The following is a 27,714-nucleotide window of genomic DNA, read 5'->3' as shown; positions in this document are numbered from 1 at the left end:
CCTGAATACTGAGGTTTTAGTTTAGAAAAGACAATTCATACATCAACATCTTTTGTCTTAAAAGAAAAATACAATAATATGCGTGCCACAGGGGTGCCAACACTGGCCTCAGCCCACAGTAATTTTCAACAAGTAATGATTGAATGAATCAGGTACTTCCCATCATACAAATTATAGTGTAAATAAATGTAGGTCTAAAATTACAAATTCCTGAAAGTTGCTCCCACCAGGAAAGGAAATTCTTAGAACTTCTATTATCCACACATGAATTTTATTTTGTGGATTATCAATCAACTGGGGGCTTTTGTATTCAGCTCCTCTGTCAGCAATGTCCATTCCTCTACATTCTTCTAACTGGTTCCTTTTATTTCAGATCTCTGCTCAAATATATTCTTCTGTGTAAGGCTGCCTCTAACCACTTCTAACAAACCAGCACACAATTCTTCATGTCACTATCCTATTATCCTGCTTTTATTTTTTTCACAATTCTCATTCTCTAAAGTTACCTTTTAAAATTTACTTGTTTACCACAAAGTAATACTTTTTACCTTCAGAAAAATACGCAGTATTTTCACATCCCTGTATATACATCAAAAGAACTTCCTGAAAAGATAGAGCCTGAGGCAACTTTGTAACACTGTATCCAAATATGTAGCAGTGTAGGCTCAGCCAGAATCTGAGCACTGATGTTCAATACAAGGACTTATTTACTGAAGTAAATGAGTTTGAATATTTATTTGCTTAAATTAAATATCAAGTTTTTAATGATCATCTACTTTGTTTTTTGGTATCAGGGATCGCACTCACAACCTTGAGCTTGCAAGGTAGGTGCAGTGCCACTGAGCTAAATCCCTGGCCCGATCATCTACTTTATTAAATCACATTACTGACATTAGTAAAATAAAACAAATTTGCTAAACTACTATAATCTATCAAACTAAAAAGATAGGTCAGTATCACGAGAGGGGTCAATCTGCTCAACACAGACTGGGGATGTGATGGCTACAGACAACTGCGGTGACTGCCACTGTTCTACAGCACTGGATTATAATTTCATATATTTAAAATAATGTATATAAACCTGCTAAAAATGTATCGCTCTGTGCTCCAATTGTATGTGTATGTATGTTGTATTTTATTTTATTTATTTATTTTTGGTACTGGGGATAGAACTCAGGACCTTGCGCTTGTGAGGCAGGTGGCAGCACCACAGAGTTAAATTCCCGGCCCCATGTATTTTATTTTTTAAGGTCTCTAAACTTAGGGAGAACACAGTACTGCAGAATAATAACAGGTCTCAGATACTAGCGCTAAGTCACCTTATACCATCTATTTAAGTTACTAAGCTACAATGAATACACAATTATCCTTTTTTGCTTTTTAAAAAACAAAAAAGTTAATATATACATTTTAAGTGTTTATCAATTTTTAAAATTTTTTATTTTTATTTTTAACAGATACACAAAAACATAAAAAGTACACATAATAGGATATTGTATAATTTTAACACATGGATACATTGTATGTCATTAATATACACTTAATTCATTTTCAGTAATCACCAAAAATTATTGCTGTCCAAGAATGACAAGACAGTTCAGCAAACACTAATGAGCAATACTGTCTTTCATTCCTATCCAATGGGGGTGGATTTATTGACAGAAGGTCTATAATTATCAGGTGGTTTCCTAACTACCTTAGCTTTCACTGCTTTAAATGTCTTCTTATGAACATGAGATCATAAACAAAATTATTTATCTCATAGGCTGTAGCAACTTCCCCCATACAGTAGCTAGCTCTGAAAAATGGGCAAATTTAAAAGGGTATGCACCTGCAACAATACACACTGCTTTTCAAGTCAAAGAAAACAAAAATTTTAATTGAAAAATATGATATTAAAGTGGTATTTCAGGAAACAAACTGGCTAGAGTATAAGAGATTAGGTGTTTTTTTGGTTGGTTGGTTGTTTTTATTTTTTTGAGACAGGGTCTTGTTATGTAGTTCAGGCTTGTCTTTAACTCATGGTGATCTTCCTGCCTCAGCCTCTCAAGTGCTAGGATTTACAGGTGTGTGCCACCACACCTAGTGAGATCAGGTAAATTTTAAGGAAGCAAGTCCACCTACAAACTCTAGTCTCAGTTCTTTTCAAACAGAAGCTGTTCGAAATTTGTATGTGAAAATACATTTTTAAAAGAAAAGCATGGGTGCAATAGTCTAGGATTAAATACTTCATTTTACCACTTTCTTCTATAAAATAAAGCAATTTAATTTAGTATTTTAAAATATGGATTTATAATACATTCATGGAGCATGTACAAAGTCAATTTAATTGGTCACATCTATATTTTTTCCAAATAGAATAGAAAAAGATATCATGTTATAGTAAGTGCTTTTGTTTCTGTAAGATATGTATAACTAGGTAAACCAGGTGTGAATCTTACAGTAAAATATATTCTTGTGGGTCACAATCGAAAGAATTTTAAAACACAAGACCAGAAGATTGCCAAGGTCTCTCTTTCAGCTCTAAAATCATATTTCTACAGCTAAATCTATCCTCAAATGGAAAAAAAAAAGGTCAATGTGGCTTTTTCTTTATTTAATGTTTTGCTACAGTTCTTTTAATAGCAAGTAAGAGAATCTGTGTTGAATTAGCTTTGCTTATTTGAGTAATAACTGGGATTTACTGCAGGGACAATGAAGTACCTCGCAGAAGCTAGGAAAGTGCTGAACAACCAAGTTCAAGAAGCACAGAAATTCAGCAGCTCCAGAGACCTCAGCAGCAAGGGGCCCCATGAAGTGGAGCAGCTCCAACTACCTCCCACAGCTGTGCTGTGGTTCTCCCAATGTGTAGGCTTCTGATTCCCAGTTCACAATCTAATCAGTCCTTCTCAACTCAGTTATTTAACTTTAAATCAATCAGCGATGGCCAAAAGCACACTGAGGAGCACAGAAGTATCACATTAAACTGTCAGACATTTCTTTATGGCCAGAAATTAAGAGTTCATTTATTAAAATCCTTATGTACCAGGCATAATACTTAGTGAAATATGAGATATATAAAATATCAATAAAGGAGAATGCAGATTCTAATTAAGGACAACTTTCATAAATATAATGAACATTATATATTAAACACCATTACGAACATTTTTCATGTCCTATAATGTGTTCTTAAAAACAGGCTATTTTAAATTCCATTTTACTAAAGCAAGGCTGTGAAAATAAATCCTAAAGTAAAATATTTTTAAATATGGAGGGGAAGAAAGGTTGGAGGGAGGGGAGTGGAAAGGGACAAAAAAAAGAAGTAAGATATGCTAAGTACATGTACACATCCTTCAAGAGGAATGTAATCATTATGCACCGCATGGATATACTACTAAATGAAAAAAGTAAAATATTGTAAAAATTAAATTATTCTCAAAGTGAATAATTCTATTTTTAATTTTAATTTTTCTCCAGTGGTCACTAACTGTAACATATTTCCTGTATAAGAAAAGAGTGCCCTTAGTTGACTAAAACAATTCCCTCGACTCCTTTCTATTCCTAGGATTCCTACCCTTCTCCCTTCTCACCACATTACTGTTTACTGCTGCATATCCTCTCCCTTTTTACCTTCTACTTCACGTTGATAGTCTGGGCTGGTCTTCCTAGAGCCAATTCAGTATATAATCTTCAAGGTCAAAAAGAAGGCCGCACAGTGTCTGTAGGGTCACAAGGCACAGATCTATCTCCGTTTTGTCACTACCTTAGCAATATGATCATGATCTACCATTTTTTCTGCTTACATCTCTTTCAGCAGGAACCAAATATATATCTATAAAAGCCACCCATCCACAAAAGTTTCCCTACTTGAAAAAAGAGATGATGATAATTGCCATATTTCCCTTCTCTGGTTGTTACCAAATCACAGTAATAATTTGCAAATGTTTTATAAGCTAGTGAGCATTCCAGAAACAGAAGGGGGATTTTATTTCTGAGTTCTCCCTTCATACCTCTGAAAGCCATATGGTATAAATGGATAAAAATGGGCTTTGGAGACAGCAGATACAAGTTCAAATCCTAGCATCATCACTGATTAAACATGTTTGGCTTTGGGCAAGTTAACTCACCTTCTGAAGCAACAAGACTCACCTTCGTTTATTTACAACTCTACCTCTTGAAAAAGTACTAAGAAGAAAAGAAAAACTTAGGATGAGATTAGAAAGCAGGAATTATCATTCTCAGAAAAAATTAAAGGTTTAATAGTATCAGCTGAAGAAAAAAAATATTAGCTCAAGATCTTTAAGCTATAAAGCTGTTCCATTACTTGTATTTTTACCATTAGTAGGTAAAAATATTGGGGATCAAAGCACCAGAAGTAATACAGGGAGAGCAAGAATCTAGATCCCAACTAGACCCCAAGGGTCCTAGAACAGAGTGAGACCAAGGAGCTGGTTTTTCCTAGCTTCCAGTAGTTAATGTCATGGTTTATATCAAGCTGTCCCCCAAAAGCTTCAAATACTCACAGACAGGGCTTCTGGAAGGTGACTGAATCATGAGGGTGCCATACTAAGTATATCAGGAGGTGGAAGAGGCGGGTTCCTGGGGGCCTGGCCTGGTAGGGTGCATTTCTCTCCCTGGCTCCTCCCTTTATTCTCCACTTCCTGGGTGCCATGAGGTGAGCCAGGAGCTCTTTCATCCACACCCTTCTACCATGCTGCCAACCATGCAAAGACTGAAACTTCTAAAACGTGAGCCAAAATAAACTTCTCTTTTAGTTGCAGGGTTGGATATTTTGTCTCAGCAATGAGGAAAGTGACTATGACAGTTAATTATCAATTCGTTAATCAGAGTTGACATAGGAATAAAATCTTTTTTTTTTTTCGGTACCAAGGATCGAACTCAGTACCTTGCGCTTGCAAGGCAGGTGCAGTGCCACTGAGCTAAATCCCTGGCTCCAGAAATAAAATCTTTTTTATCAGCCCTATTCTAGGTTTTCTTCTTTGTCTCCCAACTCTAATGAGTCAAAAAATTACCTTAATTCTACCAACGCTAAAAATGCCCCCCCACCTCTACCTTACCCCAGCTATTTCATCATCCTCCTGTGTGGCATCTCTTCCACAACACCATTACAGTGATTTTCTGAAATATGACTTTGATGACAGCCTCTCTGTAAAGTTTTGATCTTATCATACACAGTTCCCCAGTATTTTTAGGACAATGTATACATTTGTCGTAACGTTAATAAATGGTCATTCAGGTCCTGTTTCCATCTACTCTGATCTCATTGCTCATCATTTCCCAATACATATCTAGTGCAAAAGCTAAAACTAAATCCCTTCCTTTCCTCGAGTGTGCTGTGCTCACACACTCCCTTTAGCACTGTCTTCTACTCTCATATCCAATAACTCACAACACAGCCTTTACCTCCTTACCTAATAAATTCCATTACATCCTTCAAAACTTGGCTTAAGAGTAGGCCTGAGTTCGATGCCTCTAAAATCCTAAAATATATGTATTAAAATTTGGGTAGTTTTCTGTAACTCCCACTAGAAAGTGAGACATGAACTCTTTAATGATGGCAGACAAAGTACATGGTAGAAGCTCTTCAAATAAACTGGATAAATTAATAAATGGCTTGAATAATGACTGAAGTCAGTCTTAGAAGTATAAAAATTTTTTGTGAGATCTGATAAAATAAGCATCATTCATCGAGTTATTTTTAGTTGAAAGTAAATTTAAGAGTTCCAAACAAATGATTAAATATAAAGATTCTAAAATGATAAACATGGTTGTAAGATATCAAAATATGTTAATTTGCAACACAGATGTATATGCTGTTATCTTGTTATCTTGAAATAATGAAATTCAAATTAAGTACATGATGAATAGAAAACAGAAAAGTGAGTTCTAGTACTGTGTGTAAAGAAAAACTGTTTAATAACAGTTTTGAGAATTTAAAGTAACTTCAAAACCAAGTTCTGCTCATGTATTTGGAAGGTATTCTTATACAGTGGTGACAAGAAATTAATGTCTCCTCGCCTTCTATTGTAACACTACATTTATATAATCTATTTTCTCTAAAGTGGAGTTTTTGGTCTTCTTAAACAGGGAAAAGTTTGTAAAGCCTTTAATCAGTAAATTATACTGAGTTCCAACAGAAGGTGGAACCATGGAAATCTGTAAGAATAGCTGCTCAATAGGACCAATATGTTGGCAAAAAAGAGAGAGAGAGAGATAAAGGAGGAAGGAGGGAGGAAAAAGGGAAGGGAGAGAGACCACACAGACTTCCCGAGCTCAGCGTCTCTGTTCTCAATGTCCTTTGCATATCTAGCAAAGATAACGGTAACTAGAGGATTACCGTGCACATTCTTAAACTCATAAAGTACATGTTCATCCAGACTTTTTCAACTCTGCTTCATCCTCTATGGACAACCATCCTACTTAACCTCTACGGTTACTTTCACAGTACATGAAAGTAACATACCTTTAAAATAGGACAGGGAGTAAATGACTTTGAAAAGAACTCGAGCAAATTACCAAGATTGAAAAAAATACAAAAACAAAATAACTAAGGAGGCAAATTTCCAGGAAGCATATCATTTCTATTTCCTTCTAGCCCACCACTTTCCACCTATTTATAACTCAAGGAAAGACCAAAAAAGAACACAAGGTTAAGAACATAAGATTTACAGTGAAAGCAGAGATGGTCAGAATCTTGCCTTCATTATTTACTGTACTTGTTCTTTGATCTTAGTTATATTCTCAAAGCCTTAGTTTCATAAATAAAAGAGAAACAATACCTTTCTCTTAGCGTTATTATAGGAATGAAATTGTATGAGAGAATGTATAAAGTAGGCACGATGCCTGGCACATGGTAAACTACATAAAAGAGCTGCCAAACTGATAAATAAACAAGTACATAGATATATGTAACGCATAAAGACCTAAAAATTAACAAGATGATAATTTCCACTAATCTGACAGTAAAGTTATTCACAAAATGTTCAAAGTGTTTTGCAAAGTTTTGTTTAATAAAAGCATGAGAAAAAACCAACAACAATAAAAGAGAGAATACATAGAATACATGTGCATACACATACACAGAATACATAGGATGTGATAACTTATTCCATGATCTAGTAACCCATAAAAACGTTAAAAATTCTTCATTTCAACTCAGTCTCTGCATAATTTAACATCAACTATTTTTGTAGCCTCAACTCACACTTATCCTTCCATGTAGTCAACACTTTAATTGTAATACATATTTTCACAGTTCAAACTTAGGTCAAAAACATTCCTTCAATCCAGTTAGCATTCTCACCTCATTCCCTTTCTTACCTATCGAAACTCCATTCATCTTCTGTCCTGTGGTGCCTTTTCAAGAGCTAACTAACAGATACCATCACACCCCTCTCTAGGTTCCCAATGTCTACTGCTTAAACTGAATTTTAGAGAGCCTTTCATTATTTAATTTGGTTTTCCCCAGTCTTCCTCACTAGATTTTTAAGATCATTATCATTTAAGTGGACATATCTGACAGTGGTCACCTAGATGCACAGAATATAAAAATATGATAAAGTAGCACTTCTTTACATATAGCAATACCCTTTTTTAAAGGTAAAAAAATGTTCACCTTCTTTCCGTGTTTTGTTTTAACTATGGCATCACTAGCATTCCCATTGCAGTATAATGCTAGTAACACAGATGTGCCAGTTTTTTAAGCTTGTATTTTCTGAATATCTAAAAATACCTATTATAACAATACTAACAATTCATGAAAGAACATTTTATGACTTATTTACCCAGTGACACAACAGCCCACCCCAAATTCCATTAAGTAAACAGATTATTCCATCTCTTTTTGGTATTCATTAAAAGAAAAGACTTCAGAATAAATCTGTGGCTTATATAAACATGCTGGTTCCAAAACAAGATTTGATTAAATAATAAACCTTATTTTACAAGTCATATATGAAAATTACTCTCATTATTTCATGTTACATATACTATATACATACATACTTCATTAAGTTCTATAAATGTCAAATCTTATTTCCTACATATGCAAATATGGTTGGAAAGTCAATTTGCAATGAAGACTTTGATCCAAAACACCACCTACTATTCAGATAATACCTGGGTAGATGTGGTTCCAAATGAGTGTGCAAACAGCTTCTGATTACAGCCATGTAAATTAGAAAGTCATAGTTCTAGTTCATTCAGGTTGTAATTCTAGTTCTGCTACTAACCAGCATGCAGCCCAAGGCACAACATCTCACATTTCTAAGCCTTAGCTGGGTATCACATACATAAAATTATCCTGGATTAGATCAGTACTTCCCATGTACTCTGGATCATAAAAATCACATATTAACAAAATGTCCCACCTCTCCTCTAAAGAATTTAATTTAGCAGCTCTCATAAAAGAGCCACAGAGGGCTGGGGGTTTAGCTCAGTGGTGCTGGCACCTGCCTCGCAAGTGCAAGGTTCCGAGTTTGATCCCCAGTACTAAAAAAAAAAAAAAGAGCCACAGAATTGTATTAAAAGATTTTCAGGTAACTTTAAGAAAGTTTTATTATATGCACTGATTTCTGATTTCGAAGGATTCTTCTGGCTATAAAATTTTGTAATTTGAAATTTTATGACTGATCAAACTCTCCATCCTAACTTGGTGACGTGGATGTAGTTTCCGTGAAACTTTATTCTGCTATGAAAGAAAGGTCAAAACCTCAATACACTTAAGCTATCTTCTTTAGCATTTAGTTCCATTTGCTCCAACTCTCTCCATTTTCATATCATCCTGGATACCAGTAAATAATTTGATAGATGACATAAATTTGGCTGCATTATACTTTCGCTTGAACAATGTTCATCTACAATTGCAATGTACACAATTCTTCCTTTGATCAGTCATATAAAAAAAAGAATTAGTACTAATGTCATATTTGTAAAAAATCAGGATGATATATTTACTACCATCACACATTTTTTTTTTCCTAAAAGGCTGTGAGGCAACATAAAAAATAAAACGTCAAAATTATTAGGATAATTCAGAGGTAAAAAGTGGTAGGAGAAGAAGAGGATCTATATAATTAGTGCAATTAAAAACATTTTTTCATGATAGTTCCCAAAAAGAAAGACAAAGAAGCAAAACAATAACTAAGTTGCAGGTCTGTAACTGTGACACTGCAAAGGGTCAAGATGAGTAGTTAAAAATTAAATTGTCAAGTTCTTAAAAACCACAAATAGAACTCAAAACCAAAAAAATAGGGGAAATTTGTATTGTTTAAATTATATTCTTTAATTTAAACACACTGAAAGTTATCAGCAATGAATGCAATTAGCAGTCTATAACCCCATTATTTTAAAATTAATTCTGCAAGTTATCTTCATATTCTATCTTCAACACATACATTGCACTAGAAAAAAATGTGGAATGGTGTTAAGTTTGTTTCATTCTTATTAAAGAGGATCTAAAATAGATAACCTACTTTACGGACAACTAGGTCATCTAATACATATCTATCAGTATCTGAAAGAGCAACTACCAAGCACAGATCCACAAACTCATCGATGTGTTTTGTAACTATCCACTTGTCCTGGAAACAATGGAAGTGCAAGTAATTGGTGGGAGTATCCAATGAGTAGAGTGATTCTGGAAGAGCAAATGTGACATATTGGTAGGACACTTAAGCTGAATTCTGCTTGCCCTGCTGCTGGCAAACTATTCACATATATAATATGTATAGAAAGTACATGTACAAAAGTCAGAAGGTAATCATAGGCAAATTCAGAGGCATCAATGAAAGCTGAAACTTCTTGGATCTGACAAGACATTAATAGTCTCAGTTATCCTTAGTAATTCTACTGCAAATCTATAAACCAAATGGTATTAACTATATTATTCTTAAGATATTATTCTCCATTCCAGGACTGTAAAAGAAGGAAAATAGGCAGAAAGCAAATGAGGTCATGACCTCATTTAGTAGTAGATTTGATAAATTAATTTTTGTTCATCCTTCTTAAATTTCATAATACAATCTTCTACATATGCCCCTCTCCTTCTTCCCAAGCAGGACTACTACTCTCACATAAGACTGTGATTTAATCAAATGTGCAAAGCCATTTTTCTAATAGTGTTCTTGATATCAGCATTTTTTAGAACTAAGGTAAAGCAGTAAAATAGAGTAAAGCCGCATAAAATAAACTTAAACATTTGGATTTATATTTCCAAAGACTATTCATGAGAGATATTCACTGCTTGCTTGTCCCAGCCCAGTTTAGCCATTTCTGTGTGTATTTTCTTTAATTTTTTTTTTTTTTTTTTTGGTACCAGGGATTGAACTCAGGACCTTGCACTTGCGAGGCAGGCGGCAGAACCACTGAGCTAAATCCCTGGCCCTGTATTTTCTTTAAAAAGCCAATGCTTATTAAATAAACTAAAATATCTGATATGCTGAAGTTTACCATAAGGTTATTCAAACATATAATGAACACTTACATATATCAACTCTTTACTAGTGAAAAAAAATCAAAAATGCATTTGCTACCTCTTCTAGTTAGGCTCTATGATGGAAAAATGTTTTAAAATTAAATAAAAATTATGTTAAAGTCGTCGGAAATGATGCAATTGTTTCTTTCCAGATATTAGATGGCACCAACATTCCAAAATAGTATGTTAAAATCTTCCTTCATTTACATATAAGTTTTACAAGAAAAAGATGGTTTTTAAACTCTAGACAAGAGATCACAGTTAAATTTCAAAACACATTTTCTTCTGTTTTATAGTATAATTCACACTCAATAGTGTGCACTTCAAGCTTAAACTAATCGTGGGTATGTAGACTCACCATCTGGATGGGTTTCTTGTGGAGATCTCGCTCAGTTACCAATCTCTCCTGGTCAGTGACATAAAGACCTTTCTGTGCTAAAGCCTGGATGACAGCATCATGGCCCAAAAGGGGTTTGGCGGCATCGCTTTTGAGAATGAGGCTCCCAGCTCGACAGTACAGTTCTGCCGATAGAAGCAGATTAACGACGGGAGGTTTGATGTGTTCCTGGTCATACTGATCAGTGTAAAATGGTTCTCGAAGTTCCTCTGGCACATTTTCTAGAAAGAGAGTAAATAATTCTATTATGAGATTTTTATAAAAGAAACACAATTATTTAGTAATTATTATTCATATCACAAAACTTAAAGATTCACCCTAAAAATAGCAGTATCCCTTTAATTGCAAAGAGTTTTGGACCTTGGCATATAATCTAGAATGAAAGAAGAAAGATCCAAGTTTCCTCTAAAGATACTGTTTGTAGTATATTCTAAAAAGGAACTACAGAGCAAACCAAGTAGAAAAGTTTTGAGTTTAGGGGCTCTTCAGAATTATTTCCACATGCAGAGTCCAAAGTACCAAACGAACTATAAGAATCCTAAAAAACAAATTTCAGTGAATAACCACATATGCAAACAGACAACCAGGACATGCACTAGCAGATATTTCAGGATACTGTTAGGTCTTGCCACCTGAGAGGATAAAATCTTTGCCCAAAGTTTTACAGCTACCAAGTCACAGAACAGACTGCCTAACTTGTTTTGTTTCTCTGTCTCAAGGCAAATTATTGACAAGGAGTTAGGAAAGAGCCATTGTCTAAAATCTGGTATTCAATACTGAAGAATGTAAAAATCAGAGTTAGACGAAAGATTATTTTATAAAGATAAGGAAATGAAGTTTGAAGGCAGTAGTGAAAACAGGAAGTGAAGGACACATGAGACTCCTAACAACAAACAAATAGCCAGGAATAAGACAGAGAAAGAGGTCAATATATAGAAAGCAAGCATGATCAAGCCTGGTTTATGAGGAAAACGGTGATAACATTAATAGGGGAAATAAGAGGCAGCGTCATTCTGAAAGCAAGATCATAAGCTCTGTTTTAGACATGTTGAGTTTGAAATGATAGCAAAAATTTCCAAGTGGAAGTATCCAATAAGTAACAAGAGTTACAGGACTCAGGAAAAAGATCAGAGTGAATATACAGATTTGTGGTTTTGGAGACATCTAAAAATATCATCCTTGTTTAATAATTAAAAACAGCTTTCTTCCTTCATAGCTGTGTTACCTAGTAGCAACTTAAACTCAATATAGTTGCCTCAGCAGTGCAAACTGCAGAATATAGTGCTAGTATTCATTTAAATTTTAATACGTAGAAGTTATTTAGTAGACCAACCATAAAAGAAATTATTTTAAGATAATTACTATAAAATGAATAAAAATGAATTTATTTCATTTATCAATAAAATGACTAATATAGGTGACTTAACTAAACACTAGTTGTGCAATGAAAAGTGAGTGCATATTGAAGTGTTACAAATCTGTCTATCATACCTATTCACCCATCTAATATTACTTTTACATACATTTTCACACATGATCTTTATACATCTTGGTGAAATGGGCAAGTCAGATAATACACAGATAAATAACAGGAACATACCCTTATACTTACAAAGAACTTTCTATATGTCAACCACTGTCCTAAATGTTAATGCTGTCATTTAATACTAACAGCCCTTTCCCTCCTCACTGAACAACTCAAGAAAAGCTGTCTTATGCAAGGAACACAGCTAGTAAATCTAGAGTTCTAATTGTAGACTATCTAGCTAAAGAGTCTCAAAAATAATGGTGTGCTAAGATCACAGGACAGGGGGTAGATGGAAGATGTAGAGCTCGGGGCTGTTTTCATTTTATTAAGACATACTACAGGAGCCAGGGATTTAGCTCAGTGGTTCTGCCACCTGCCTCACAAGCCAAGGACCCGAGTTCGATCCCTGGTACCAAAAAAAAAGACATACTACAAATTCACAATGTAAAACCTGAAGTTTTAAAAAGGCCCCAATGCAAGGAAAACAGAAAGGGTACACAGCAAATCAAAGAATGTTGCAAGAATATGACAAAAATAGATTTTTCAACCCCTCAAAGAATGCAAAATTCCATGTTAAATATTATAAAACAGGTCACTTTAAAAACAAGTCTAGCTGGGGATTTAGCTTAGTGGTTCTACTACCTGCCTCAAAAGTACAAGGACCTGAGTTCAATCCCTGGTACAAAAAAAAAAATTCTAAACAGAAGACCTTCAAAATGCCTCATTGTTAAAACAATGTGAAACTGTACCATTTTTTTAAAGAAAAGAATTGAAACAGTATACCAAAAAATAAGCAAAAGGAATAGTAAGGTTTCACTCTCTTCCTAACCTCCTGTACAAAAGGTAAGAAATTAATAATTATGGAGTAGCTGAGTGAACTATGTCACTGCTAGAATTACAAAGGATAAGAGACAAGCTTTTCTGGTGTATCAGGACTTAAGCATAACCTACCTTAATCATGTTATAAACCCTGACTAAATTTAACTTTTGAAATTAACATTCACCTGAAACACTTGAAGTACAGATAGAGGGAGTAAATGGTATTGCTCAATGCAAGTTTCTATATAGCTGGGTTAGCTACCAGTTGCATCCATAGGCTAGCAAATGGTAAGGATTTCTTTAAAACAATGCAGGGGGAGAAGGTGGTAGGGAAATGCACTTCAGAAATAGCCCACTAAATTGTGAGAACATTGCCTTATTTTTCAAATCTAAAAAATTGTTTCTAAAGCTAACATAGAACTCTTAAACTTCAAAAAACTGCAACTGAAAGTATACCACAAACTCTGAACTTGAAATTAACTGAAAGTCATAGAATGGTCAATAACATGAAAAGAAACTCAGTACCAGTAATCAAAGTTACATTTTTTTTTGTCTATCAGAATAGCAAAAAGAAAAAACAAACGAACCTGAACATACTGTTCACAAGGATGTACTAAAATGAGTAATACCCTTTTACATGACCAAAGGGCAAGGACCATATCTATCTTATTATGATACAGATCCCTGCAACAAAATCAGTGCCTGGTACATGTTAAGCACTCAATACATTTTTATAAGTGAATAAAAAATGTTATCTATAATTCATGGAATAAAACATAAATCATGAGAACACCCTGATATAAATAAATAGATAGAAGCTCTTCCTAGTAGAACACCAACTAATAAATGGAGGTGAGGAGTGATAGCAAGCTTCAGTAGAATTATTACTGCACACTAAAATGGCAGTAAAAGTTCAATAAATAGGATGAACAGAATACTCTGAGTTATATCCCCACAAATTACTTAATTAAAAATAAAAAGTCATTTTACAATGGAAAAATGGCAGACACCACTTTAACTAGGTGATCGAAGTATTTACTAATACTGGAACAAGCATGTGCCTCTTGGTATGATTTACTGACAGCACATTTTTTTCTGTGGTAGTCTTGTGTAACTTGAATCTAATCATCAAGAAATATTAGACACACCCAAGTTAAGAAACTCTATAAAATAACTAGCTTTCTTCCCCCTAAGATAAAAGTGGTGCTGTGTGCAGAGGGGCAACAGGCACATGTGCTGATGAAGTGGGAGATGGCCGTGGAGGTGGTGGGATAAGGAGTCCTAAGAAAGGTACAGTAGTGAGCCAACCAATGGGGGGCAGGGAGGAGCAAAAGAAAGAGAGGGAAGAAGGAAAGCGGCAAAGAAAGAAGAAAGTCAAAGATGAGGTGGTACCAGAAGGCAGGAGTAGCAGGGGTTGGGGATGTGGACTCCAGTTTCTAGGTCTCCATCAGCTCTTCTCTGGGGGCAGGTTTCTGTGCACTTTGATTTTCCTCATATTTGGACACCGCCAGCACCCATGCTAAGATCTCAACAGCATCCAAGTCATTCAAACTAAAGTGGAGACATCTGCTAAGTAAGTGCCCAATACTCCAAAGCACTGTACAGGGACACACAGGAGGTGGCCCAATCAGCTCCCGAGGAACACAGGACTGAGCAGGTTTGGCAAAAGTGAAGATAAAGCCCAGGGAAGGTGCCTGATGCTCAACTTAGCATGTAGCTGAGGGTACTTTATCTTGAAAGGTATTCATGTCATAAAAGAAAAGACAGGCTGAGAAATTATTCCAGGTTAAAGGAGACTAGAGAGAAAACTGAATTTAACGCATGATCTTAGACTGGATCCTGGAATAGGAAATAAAATAGCAATAATAGAGATTAGAACAAGTGGCAAAGCTGAATATGGGCTATTAGATAACAAATCATAGTTAGATGTTCTGATTTTTAATGGCAATTATGTAAGAGAATTATCTTTCATTTTAGGAGAATCATTTAGGGGTAAGGGAGTACAATGTCCCTAATGCATTCTCAAATAGTTCAAAAAAATCATCCGTATTTGTATACATTTATATGTATGTAAATATATATATGTGCGTGTAAAATGTATACATGTTTGTGTGAGAGGGAAGGAAAGAGAGAGAATAAGACAAATGGGACAAAATGTTAACAGCTGATAAATCGGGGTAAAAGATATTCCAGAGTTCTTTGTACAATTCTTGCGTGTTTGAAATTATGTTGAAAACAGTTTTTAAAAACTTCAAAATGCCTAAAATCAGTCTTTTCCCCAGACTTGATCATCTGCCAGAGCTCCCTATTCATTTAGCTGCACAAGCCAGACACCTCGGTATCACCATTAATGTGTCCCTCACCCTGATACACACACACACACACACACACACACACAAACCCCAAAGCAGAATCCAGCTCACAGCCATGCCTGCCCTCATAATCTCAACTCATATCTCCCTGACCCAGACAATCAGTACTTTTCATCTCAATTACTGCATTTACTCCTAATTTTGTCTTCCCACACTCATTCTTGTTCCTACTCCAAATTATTTTCTGTTGTAGTAAAAATGTGCTTATTTCCCATAAGCAAATTTGATCATGTCACACACCTCACCAACAAGCCCACCCCCAGTCTCAACAGTTTTCAGTGACTTCTTGCTTCTCTCAGAATTAAAATCCTTCCTCTGCCAGTTATATTCAGTTCTTAGAAGCCATGTTCTCTTTTGCTACAGAGCCTTTACATATTCATGTCTGGAAAGGTCTCCTTCCTACTCTTTACACCCTTTCCGAATCTCAGACAGAGGTCAGCAATCCAGTCAGTGTGGTCCAATTTCCTCTCAATAAAAGGAAAGAACATATCCTGCCTTCCTTGTATTTCACTGTACTTTTACTTTTGAGACTATGCAATACTTTTAAACGTGAAAAAGTTTGTAGTTTGTAAAACATAGGCGAGATGTTTTAAGATATTTTAAGTATAGATAAGTAGCTAATAAGCATAAAATGTAATAGACATAGAACTGATGCCATAAAATGTGTTAAGTAGATTATGTATATTAAACATAAAAAGATGAAAAAAAGCAGAAAGATGCCTTAATGTTCATGAAGCAACAAGGTGCTGAATATTCATGATACACAAATAAGGTGCTAAATATTTATGCTATAGTAAATACATACAAGACTAAACAAAGGGCCAATGAACACTTATACCCACCAATTGCAGATCCTAACATTTACAAAACAGAAATGTTAATACTCATGCTATAGAGTGATATGATGTAACAGTGCTGGGATGATGGCAGTGCCATAGTTATATTTTAAAGGCAGTCTTTAACTTTTGGAGATATATGTACTGATATATTTCATGAATATACAGTTACGATGTCTGGGATTTGTTTCAAATAGCTGGCAGGAAAGGGAGGTGTTTACAGATGAGCTAAGATTGGCCTCAAGCTGATGACTGTGGGGGCTGGATGATGAATACATGAAAGTTTACTGTTACTGTATATATCTGATATAATTGAATGATTTTGTTTAAAGAAAAAGAAAAAAAGCAAGGGAAGAGTGTAGAGCCTTCATGCAATGACCAGGCGAGAGCTCTAAATGGTGTAGTACATGGCATGAGACTGGAACTACTATGCAATATGACTGAAAAATACAGTGAATGTTTAAATTTTAAACAATTGTTACAGTAAAAGACAATTCATGCTTGTCAAAATACTTCCCCTTGCTTAAAACACACATCCCATCATTCTTGCCACTTTCTAAAGCAGCTCTGGAAGCCCTCTTCCATGTCTTTAGCTGTACTGTCATGGTTGCCTCAATGTCCCAAATCAATTAAAAATGTTGACCTTTCATGGTCATTTTGACTTTGAGGAAGAGCCAGAACTCACACAGTGCCAAATCTGATGAATAAGGTGGCTGGGCCGGTTAGATGGCACTTGCAAGCAGCATTCACTGAATTTTTTACCACTCCTCATAAAGACAGGAAAGAGGACTCCAGAACTGCTTCAGAAAGTGGCAAGAAAAATGGGATAAGCATGTTCAAAATGAGGCGGAATATTCTGAGGGGGATTAAGATATCATAGCTGATTCAATCTCCCATTCATTTTCAACCTAGTCACATCTATCTCTCAATTTCCCTCCAAATATTATCAGCAAAGTTATCAATGATTGATTCCTTGTTCTAAATCCAAGGGATCTTTTTGAGACTTGCTTTTGCTTAATCATTCTCAGGTGTACCGTATACTCCCACATCTTCAATGTTCTATTCTCTGGTTTCCAAGACTCTACACTCTTCTGGTCGTTTTTTTTTTTTCTTTTCTCCTCACGACTTACAATTTATCTTAACATTTTCCATATATCCAATTAATCAACAAGTCTTATCTTTTGCATCCATCCACTTCTCTCCATATGCACTGAAAGGATCCAAATTCAAGGTGCTATTATCTCTTTCTTGGACCATAACTTCCCAATTGAATTCCTCCTTTATAACTTAGTCCTGCTCTAATTCGCTTCCTATCCTGTATCCAAGGCCTTTTGTTTTTAATTGTGGTAAAATATATGTAATATAAAATGTACCATTTCAACTATTTTTTGTTTGGGTTTTTTTTGGTACACGGGATCGAACTCGGATCCTTGTGCTTGAGAAGCAGGCAGCGGAACCACTGAGCTAAATTCCCAGCCCCCATTTCAACTATTTTTAAGTGTACCCTAGGAGATGTTTTGAAAAACGGCCTTCTGGTGATGTCATCTTGCTTAAAACAGAAACTGAGTGGCTCAGGTCCATGTAGGAAGGAGACTTCTTGTTTATTTTTATTTGTTTTTGTGGTGCTGGGAATTGAACCCAGTACCTTCTCACCAAGCTACAATCCCAGCTAAATTGCTAACTTACTCAGGCTGAGCTCAAACTTGCAATCCTTTTCCTGCTGCAGCCTGCCAGAGTGCTGGGATTACAGGCGTGCACCACCACACCTGGATGAAAAAAAAATTTTTTTTTTTTGTACCAGGGATTGAACGCAAGACCCTGTGCTTGTGAGGCAGGCACCATGCCACTGAGCTAAATCCCCAGCCCTGAAAAATAGTTTTAATAAAAAGAATTCTTTGAAATAATTATAATAAACATAATAGCAAACTGGGTGTGGTGGCCTATGCCTGTAATCCCAGTTACTCAGAAGGCTGAGGCAGGAGAATTGCAAATTGGAGGCCAACCTGGGCAGTTTAGTGCAACCCTATCTCAAAATTTTAAATGGTCTAGGGATGTAGTTCAGTGGCAGAATGCCCCTGTGTTCAATTCTTAGTATGTGTGGGGTGAGGGGATGATTTAAAAGTATATATTCCATTCCACAATGAGAAACAGGATATTCAACAGCAGCCTAAGTGTGAGAATAATAAATTGGAACACTTTGCAAGTGTATGTGTATGTTGTAAACCACAACTTAGAGTGGTATGCAAGTGTTTACTATCGTGACTATTCATTTAGCAAGGAGGAAAATTAAATACTTCAGGAAAATGCTTCAGAAATGAAATCAGTAAATGAGGGAAGGAAAACTGGAAGGATATTACTGTACATGCCTTTAATTTAGAAATGTGTTGATGAAGAGTTAATGTTTAAAAAGAAAAGGAAAAACTACATGAGGCTAAAGGTAAGAGAAAATGCTAAATGTAATAAATGATTATTTCAGCTAAAGCATCTAGCCTGTCACTACTAATAACTGTATAATATTTCATTCAAATACCATTATTATAATTGTAATTTACTAATGGAAGTATAAATGGAAAACTAAATCCACCGAGGAAGAACAGAAAGCCTGAAAAAGCAGAGCAATCCAAAATATATTTCCTATTTTTGTACTAATCAAATAGAAAGACTAGTTTTTTAAAAAAGTTTTAAACTTTGCAAAAAAAAAAAAGGCTGACTTAAATTTTCTCAGGCTTGACTGAAAGGTTTTCATGCTTTTTCTAATGCTTTCACTTCCAAAATTATACTATAAAATAGTAAAATAATAGAAAGAATATAACAGAGGTTAAAGTGCAAATATTAGTATCCCGAAGGCTTATACTCTAATTGCGGTGCCATCACTAACAAGCTGGATGCCCTATAAGGACAATTTAGTTAACCCTTCTAAAGCTGTTTTCTCATTATCATGTGTCCTAAATTTTATCTTCAATCAGAATAACTGTGAAATCAGAATGTCTTACAATTGCTTTGTGTTTTAATGTACAAAATAAGTTGATGATGTGTCTTACAAGCTTTACAGCAATGATTCTTCTTAAACTAGGGTCCTTTTGCTCCTCAGGAGACAAATGGCAATGTGAGATGCTTCTTGTCACAAGCGGGGTGAGAACAAGGTAGGGAACAGTACTGGCATTCAGTGGGTAGACCAAAGATACTGCTAAAACCCTACAATGCACTGATCAGCACCCACAAACAAAGAATTATCTAGGCAATGGTTCTGCAGTTAGGAAACTGCTTTAGAGTTTTAGAAGAAATAATATCCACTTAATAGGGCTTTTAGAATTAAAAGAAAAAATGCATGTAAAATGCTCAGAATAGTACTTTAATTAGCACAAGGTACATCTTATTAGTATTAACATAAACTAATAAGTTTTTTTTAATCCAATATGCTTATGACAATTTGCTTTTCTACTAAATAAATTCCAAATTCCTAAACCTGGCCTTACACACTATTATGTCCTAATTTACCTTTCAAGCCAGATCTCCCACTACTTCATTACATAAACCTCCTCCAATCTATCCGGTCTATACTGCTTCACTAGCACAACCTGGGTGTTACAACACATGCTTACCCTCATTTTTTCCATCTACAATACTTTGTATTTGGTCTGACTCTCTTTCAGAGTACACCGCCCTTTCTTCGGACTATAGAGGCTACCAGTGACCTCTTCACACCAGGCCCGCCTAACCAGTCTCCTTCTGAATATCACTGTTCCCTTTACACAGCTCTAATCAGAGATTTCCTGAACTCTACCATAGTTATACATTTACTATTACCTCCTCAACTAAAGCATTATAAACTCTTAAAAGAGACACGCTACTTAAAACCTACAACACTCGATACTGTTTTGTAGACCACTCTCCTTAAACTTTTTCCTCCCAGCGCTTCAGGATTATTACACTTTCTTAATTCTCTTCCCAACTCTGAGGGATCTAATTCTACCTCCTTTTCCTCAGCCTCTGCCCACCCCCCCATTCTAAATATTCTATTCTAAATCTATCTCGAATTTCTTCTCTCCTTCTTCAATGACATTTACTTCCAATTCCAATCACAGTTATACAGAGTACCAAATTATTATTTCTAGCCTCAACTTCTCAAACTTTATAGTTGTCTACTTCATTGGATTTATCAGACAAAATATATAGCCAAAACATGGTTTGTCTTCAAAGCTCTGCACTCCCATTCCAACTTGCTGCTTTCTCTATTTCTGTTGGTGGCACCGTAATTCATCTTCCCACTCACTAAAATCTCAGTCTTAGGTAACCTCATCCTCCCTAAAACCTCAGGTGACCGTATCCTCTTATTTTCTCTCTTCATTTAAACCACTTCATGCACCCTAAATTTGAGCCATTAAAAATATTAATATTAAATTTCCACAACACTTTTTCAATCATTTGCTTCTTTTCTATTCCTTTGGCTTCTATCCATATAGTATAGTGGTTAAGAGCATAGACAAGTCAAATTTCCCTGGTTCGGATTCTAGCTCCCAAAGTGGATTGGCTTTGGATAAGTTCCTAAACCCAGGAGCCTCATTTTCCTCATGGCCAGAATGATTAAGTTTCTACTTCAAAAGGCTGTCATGAGGATTAAAATGAGATACTATGTGTAAAGTGCTTGACACACAATAACTACTCAGTAAGTATTAGCAGCTTTATTGTGGTTTTCACTCCAAGCCTAATCATTACCTCTTGCCCAGATTCCTGCAATAATATCCCAAACTGGCCTCACTGCTCTGAGTCTCTCTTAACTACAATGCTACCCACTGCTCTCATAATCTTCACATATGCATCAGTCAGAGCTTACGTAGCATTTCAACAAGGTCAGTTGGGATATACAAAGAAATGTAACAAGGCGTATTTTTAATAGGAAATAGTTTTATGTCACTAGACTAAATGGTATAGAAAGGGGAATGATAATTGATAAGGTTGAAATGATAAACATACTAGAAAGCAGGTCCTGAATTCCAGGTACAGAATTTCAAATTTAAGAATTTAGTAAGGGAGAATACTGGAAGAAGTACCGCACTTACCATTTCCCCAAGGTATTTAAGGAGCAGAGCAGTCAAAGCAAATTTAGTCAGATTATTGCTTAAGTTGGGTTAAATTCTTCTGCAATTTACTTTAAGTAGCTAGAGTATCTGTTTATTGTTACAAATTCGTTTAACAAACTTTTTCTTCATTTGATCAAAACTGTAGTTGCATTCTTCTACAAAATAACTAAGACTTGGGCTATTTAGATATATTTAGGGCAAATAGAAGAACATTATTCAAAGCTATTGATATAATAAGACTTCAAATTAAATAAATACTCCATATCTGTTTTCTATGTGTTAACAATGCTAATGCTTTATTACAGTTCAATTATTTCATTCTTTCAATGACTTCTTCAACATATGGTTTTAAGACTACTTTTTATATATCAAATTTAGGTTACTAGCCAAAAAAGCAAAAACCCGTGTGTCACTGTTAAGAGAGATTTTAATAAATCATACTTGAAAACTTTTAAAATAAATAGTTATAGTTGGGTGTTAATTTTGAAATACGCTATTAACTTTTTTGCATAAATATAGCAAATGAATATATAAAAATTAAAAACAATTGTTTTCTATTTGCGCTACATAAATTTATATATTAAAAGACCACTAATTAAAAAATGAAGTGCGCAAGCATAGCTTTCTTTTTTAAAAAATTTTTTATTCTGAGACAGGGTCTCCCTAAGTTGCCTAGACTAGACTTGAACTTGGGATCTTCCTGCTTTAGTCTCCTAATTAGCTGAGATGTTACAGGCATGTGGCACCATGTTCAGTTACATTCTTTTTTTTTTTGGTACTGGGGATCGAACTCAGGTCCTTGCGCTTGCAAGGCGATGGAACCACTGAGCTAAATCCCCAGCCTACATTCTTAATAATATATTAATTTTTTGTCACTAAGTCACTGTCTTAAGGTTTCCTATACTCATTTTTATTCCAATTTGAATAAGACCTTTTTATCTATTCCAACTGCTGCCAAGACAAATGCAACTAAGTACCTACTATATTCATCTAAAACATCTGCGAGTTAAAACTGTCCAACCTTTAAAGAAAATAATTTAACTTTAACACATAATATGCGCACATTTTTCACATTTCCAGATTAAAGGTTACTCTAAGAATGGTGCAGAGTAAAAAGCAAAAAGTCATTAAGACCTGAAGTAGCATGTAGTATATACACCACGTGCCAGATGTTTAATCATGTGCAAATTAATCTCTGAGCCTGTTTCTTCATCTGCAAAACAAGAAAAATATCTACAGGGCTGCTGAAGGAATAAATGAACTATGTATTTAGAGTTCTGAATATATAACAGGCCTGGCCCACCTTCACTAATATCTTACCCTTGCAGGCAGACCGTAAATGAAAACCAGCTCCACAACTTACTAACAGTGTCATAGTAGGAGAGCTGTTTAACTGCAATCCTCCTTCTGTTTAAATGGGGTATGTGCTATCCACATCACTAAGGTGTGAATCTCAAATGTACAACTTAATAAAGCATCTACCAGAGAGCCTGAGAAGTCAGATTCCACCGATACTGTTTCTTTCACTTCCTTTCTTCTCAAGTGTGTTCAATGTGTGTGTATCAAGTGGTCCAGAATCTGGCCTGACACACATCCAGAAAGTAGGCCATTTTCCAGTTGGGAGCCTTTGTGAACATACAGCAAAATTTTGACACCTGTACTATAAGCATCCTCTGTTTCAAGTGGAAAGAAGATGTTTATCTCATTCTCTGCCTTCCATTTTGTACATACTGCTTTTCCACAAGGTTACTACAGAAGTTTCCATTTTTCTACAGAAATAGCCTTCCTTCATTTACCCTCCAAATAGATATTATATTTAGTATGCTGCTTAAATTAAAACCAAAATACACATATTATTTACATTGCTTTTCTCAGTAGGAAATTTTAAAAAACAGTAACACTTTGTGCTCCCTCCTAGGTGATATGCCACATGTTTAATTCCAAAGAAATTTTTAAAAATTATATTATTTCAAAGGGATTATATTTATTGCCAATACTAGTTCGATTTCAAAGCATGACAATTAAAATAAAATTAAGACTATCATAAACATAAAATTACACCCAAATAGTTTCTCCCAAAACTAATTCAAATAATTTTTCAAACACTGAGAGTCACACAAGTCCTGAAAACATTCAGCTGTGTACATGTTTAAAGAGTATATCTGAATTAAACCATTTACTCACCATCACTATCCAAAACAAAAACCTGTGTTTAACATCCGCAGAAAAGTTTGTAAACACTGAGTAACTTTTCAATAAATATTTTATGTAACCAAAGCTTATTAGCTACCAAAAAGAAATCCTGCAAAATTACTCTTGAAACTTATCAGACTAAATTACAGGAGCATCTTCCAATGAAAAGCCAGCTCTCTTAATTTTTTAAGCATTCCACAACATGGAATCCTAAAGTAACAGCTAAGGAATTACAACCAGAGGCCCTTTTCCTGTTATTCCGAAAAGACTGGGTCACGGAGGGAGCGTTTAATTACCACTGTCTTATAGAACTTGTGTCTCCAGCACATGGCCTCGAAAAATGCTAAAAAATTTCCCAAAGGAAGATGGTTTTGTTGCTCTACATTAACGAAGTCAAAATACATTCGGAGAGAGGAATACGCCTCACTGATAATACGAAATGAAAACAGCACCGTATAGTCAGCAAACTAACCACTGGTTCTCATAAATGGTTCATAACAACCTGAAATGTGTACGGAGGGCTGATGCAGGCATAAAGAATGACAACAAAAATTAATACTGCACTTCAGCACAGGCCTCTCTCCATCTGACGGATTCTGAATAGCAGCTACCATTACAAATGTCAAAATCGACACAGTATAGTGTACTGTCCACCTTCAACCAACAATAAAGAAACCAACTCAGATTTCTTGGTAGTGTAATCACAATTATGACTGAAGGGGAAATGTATGCAGAACAGCGAGGAAAACACCACAAATTAAAACCACTCTGTAAAAACAAGGCAAATTCCTCGCCAAATAAAAAAGAAACCTTTTGCCATCCAATAAAAGGTACCTGGTCAAATTCAACCTGACCATGTGCGGGGGAGGGGAGCCTTCACTGATGCCCGAATCTGCTTTCTTTTATTTTTTCTTTCTTCCCCCTCGTCCTAGTCTCCTATCATTTCCCTGAACCTGAACGGGAAGACACTCATGGAGGGGGATTTGAGAATCAGAAAACTAAAACCAGGCTGTGGACACCACCCGGAGGAAGGGGAAAGGGAAGACCCTCCACTTACCTGTCCCAAAGGCTTTGGCCACCAGCCAGGCCAGATTGCAGGCGATTTTGGCCCTGGAGAAATCATAGTGGTCGAAGGGCTTGATGGCTGGTACAATGAAGGTCTTTCTCATCTCCCTGGGGTCCGCAGCATCCCCCATCTTTCCCGGGGCTCCTCGGGATGGCAGGGCTCTAACCTTCACATGCTGTGGCCTCGCCGCCGCGGGCGTGGGGAGGGCCGGAGAGGCGAGCTCCGAGCATCGGGGCCGGGGCAAGGCCCGCCGGGAGCCGGCGACCGACTAGGGAGCTCAGCGCAGCGCCGCGAGCCCGCCGCCTCCCGCGGGACGCGCTGCCCCCGGGAACAGGAATGTGGTGGCGTCGAGCCCGCGCGTCCGTCCGTCCGTCCACCCGCCCCGCGAGCGCGCGTGTAAGCGAGGCCGCCTCCCCTTTGTCTCGGTTTAGTCACACGGGCTTGGGGGAGGGTGGAGGCTGGAAGGGCCTGGAATTGTAAGGCGCGCGGGGAGGGGGAGCCTTAACAATCACGTTGTGGAAAATGTCCCCGCCATGGCGATGCCCGCGCCCGGCCTCGCTCCCCTCCCCTCGCCTCGGAGACCGGGACGCCTCGGGCCGCGCGCGGGTGGGCGGAGGGCGCGCAGGACGCGGGGAGAGCGCGGGGCCGGCTGACCCACCCAGCGCAGCAGGGCCGGTTGCCCCGGCCGAGGAAAATGTCAAAATCACGGCGGTGCCCAGGCAGCCGGCCGCCCGTTCCCTCCTCGTCCTCCTCCTCCGGCCGCCGTCGCCTCCCGGCCCTTCTCCCCGGCGGGCCGCAAAGGCGGTGGCCTGGAAGAGCCCGCAAATCTCAAGCTCTCGGATCCTGCCTTATCAGGTAAGCCCCTGAATCTTTTTCCGCCCCCCGTCGACGCCCCGTTGGGTCGTTCCCCCCTCTCTCGCCGTCGCAGCCGCCACCGCCGCTGCGGTTTTCCGGCTGCGGCAATGGATGGAGAGCAGATATGGAGACTGAGCATGCGCTTGCGGCCGGCGCGGCCCCCGCTCGCGCTCTCTTCCCTCCCGCCGTCCAGATCCCGGCTCCGCGCACTGAGCATGCGCCGCCTTCTTCCCGACCCGCGCCAGCCCTCCGTGCGGGTGCGGCTGCCTTTTAATCATCGCTTAGGAGCCAGTGCTCGCCTGAGTGGGCATCCTCTGTGCCCCAGGCTTCGGCTGCTGCTGTTTGCGCTGCGAAAGAGGGAAGGAAGGGAGGAGACAGCGGCCTAGCAATGGGCTTTATATTCTGCTTACACAGCGGTTTGGATACGTATTTAAAATGCTTATTATGGGATATATATATTGTGCTACGAATTTGAACTGTGCGATCCCATTTAGTCCTCGGCAGGTGTTATCCCTGGCTCATCATGAAATTACAAAGTGAGTTAAGCACACAGGAGGCTTAACCAGGATTGAAGATCATGTTTGAAGACTCTCAACCTATGTTAATATCGTGATACTAAGACCCTTTCTTATCTCAATGGTCCCCACTTAGACTTCCTAAGAGGGAGGGCTATGTCCACAAGTGCCTCCCTGTTCCTTCAGGAAAAAAGCACAAACCCTTTCACAAAGCAAACTCACATCCCTTACAGTCCGCATCTAGAAATCTAAATAGCTCCATTTTGCTGGAACCCTCTCCGTCTTCCCAGATGGCCATGCTTTCTCGGATCTCTGTGTCCTCGCTCAGGGTGGCCCCTGTCCACTCCTCTACCTTCAAGCCCTTCACGTAGGCACTCCCTCTAGGAAGCCTTCCCTGATTGTTACTGACAATTTTCTGGTCCAGCCTGTCATGGCGGTACTACCACTTCTCTGTCTTTCCCATTGATGACGTGATGGCATAGTTTACCTCCAGTACCTATATGGCACCCAGCCTATAGTGGTCTCTCAATGCTTAGGGACAAAGGGTGAGTGTTGTTGTAGTCCATTCGTATTGAGCTTACTTAACTAATTCCTCACTTCTTATTTTAACGCATTAATCTTAATTATTATAAAATCCTGTGTGATCTTCTTGTTACAGAGGAGAAAACTAAGATTAAAAATTTACATTACCCCATATTGTCCAACTAGTTCAGGCAGGCCTATGATTTGAACACATAACTATCTTATTCCAGAGCCTATACTTTGTACTACTAGGGCCTCCCTATTATAATCATCAGCCTTTAAGATAATAGCAAGACAGGGCCGGGGATTTAGCTCAGTGGTTTCGCCGCCTGCCGCACAAGCGCAAGGCCCCCAGTTCAATCCCCGGTACCAAAAAAAAAAAAAAAAAGATAAAAGCAAGACCATAAAGCATGAGGGGAGGACCCTATCTAAAACGTCAGCTCCTCCAGCAAACCTGCCCTTCAATTCTGCTTGATCCCAGCAAACACTCCTCTTTGATCCTAGAGAGGTGCTACAGATAAGCGTTCAACCTGGGATAGGAAAAGAATGTCAGTAAGACTGATAATATATCTCAGGTGGTTGCCTGTGGCAGGTGTAATCTCTTCAGTAACTCAGAGTTTTTTTCATGGGCAAGGTCCTTTGCTAGATCACATGGGGATAATAAAATCAACATATCGATACTAGTTCTTGAAGTAAGTTCAGATAACTAATTTCCACATCCATCCTATGATGGTCTTTTTATCTTCCAATTCTTTTTTTTTTTTTTTTTTTTGGTGCTGGGGATCGAACTCGGGTCCTTGCACTTGTGTAGCAGGCGGCGAAACCACTGAGCTAAATCCCTGGCCCTATCTTCCAATTCTAAAAGCAGAAGTGAGGATCTTAGAGATTAGTGGCCAAATTCAAGCACAGGTCTTATGACTCCACTCTTAAGCACCAGTCCCTGTGCCTGCTCCCTCTCCAAACTGTAGTGTCAGGTGTGTACACAAGTGAATAATAACAATATAAAACTGCTAAGTACTGTGATAGCTATAGAGTACAAAGAGAATATACAGA

The 27,714-nt window shown here is 37.3% G+C and overlaps 2 protein-coding genes across 8 annotated transcripts in view; one reads left to right on the top strand and one right to left on the bottom strand.

Annotated features, from left to right (window-relative positions):
* Positions 1-24,943, bottom strand: part of Camsap2 (calmodulin regulated spectrin associated protein family member 2) — a 113,639-nt gene extending 88,696 nt beyond the window's left edge. For all 4 annotated transcript variants that reach the window (XM_021242345.2, XM_004862264.4, XM_021242346.2 and 1 more), the window contains exons 1-2: positions 24,761-24,943; positions 10,836-11,095 (exon numbers count right to left, since the gene is read on the bottom strand). In XM_021242345.2, coding sequence (XP_021098004.2) covers positions 10,836-11,095; positions 24,761-24,899 — 399 coding nt within the window. In that variant the 5' untranslated portion in view covers positions 24,900-24,943. The remainder of the gene's footprint in view (positions 1-10,835; positions 11,096-24,760) is intronic.
* A 348-nt stretch (positions 24,944-25,291) lies between these two features.
* LOC147823176 (uncharacterized) overlaps positions 25,292-27,714 on the top strand; it is a 50,824-nt gene continuing 48,401 nt past the window's right edge. For all 4 annotated transcript variants that reach the window (XM_087193883.1, XM_087193882.1, XM_087193884.1 and 1 more), the window contains exon 1: positions 25,292-25,624. In XM_087193883.1, coding sequence (XP_087050009.1) covers positions 25,292-25,624 — 333 coding nt within the window. The remainder of the gene's footprint in view (positions 25,625-27,714) is intronic.

The sequence above is a fragment of the Heterocephalus glaber genome, unplaced genomic scaffold, assembly GCF_053883595.1.
Source record: "Heterocephalus glaber isolate CG9 unplaced genomic scaffold, H.glaber_assembly_v1.0 deba00001600, whole genome shotgun sequence".
Taxonomy (NCBI): Eukaryota; Metazoa; Chordata; class Mammalia; order Rodentia; family Bathyergidae; genus Heterocephalus; species Heterocephalus glaber.
Note: the sequence above shows the minus strand (reverse complement) of the source record. Positions and strands in the feature narration are given on the sequence as shown.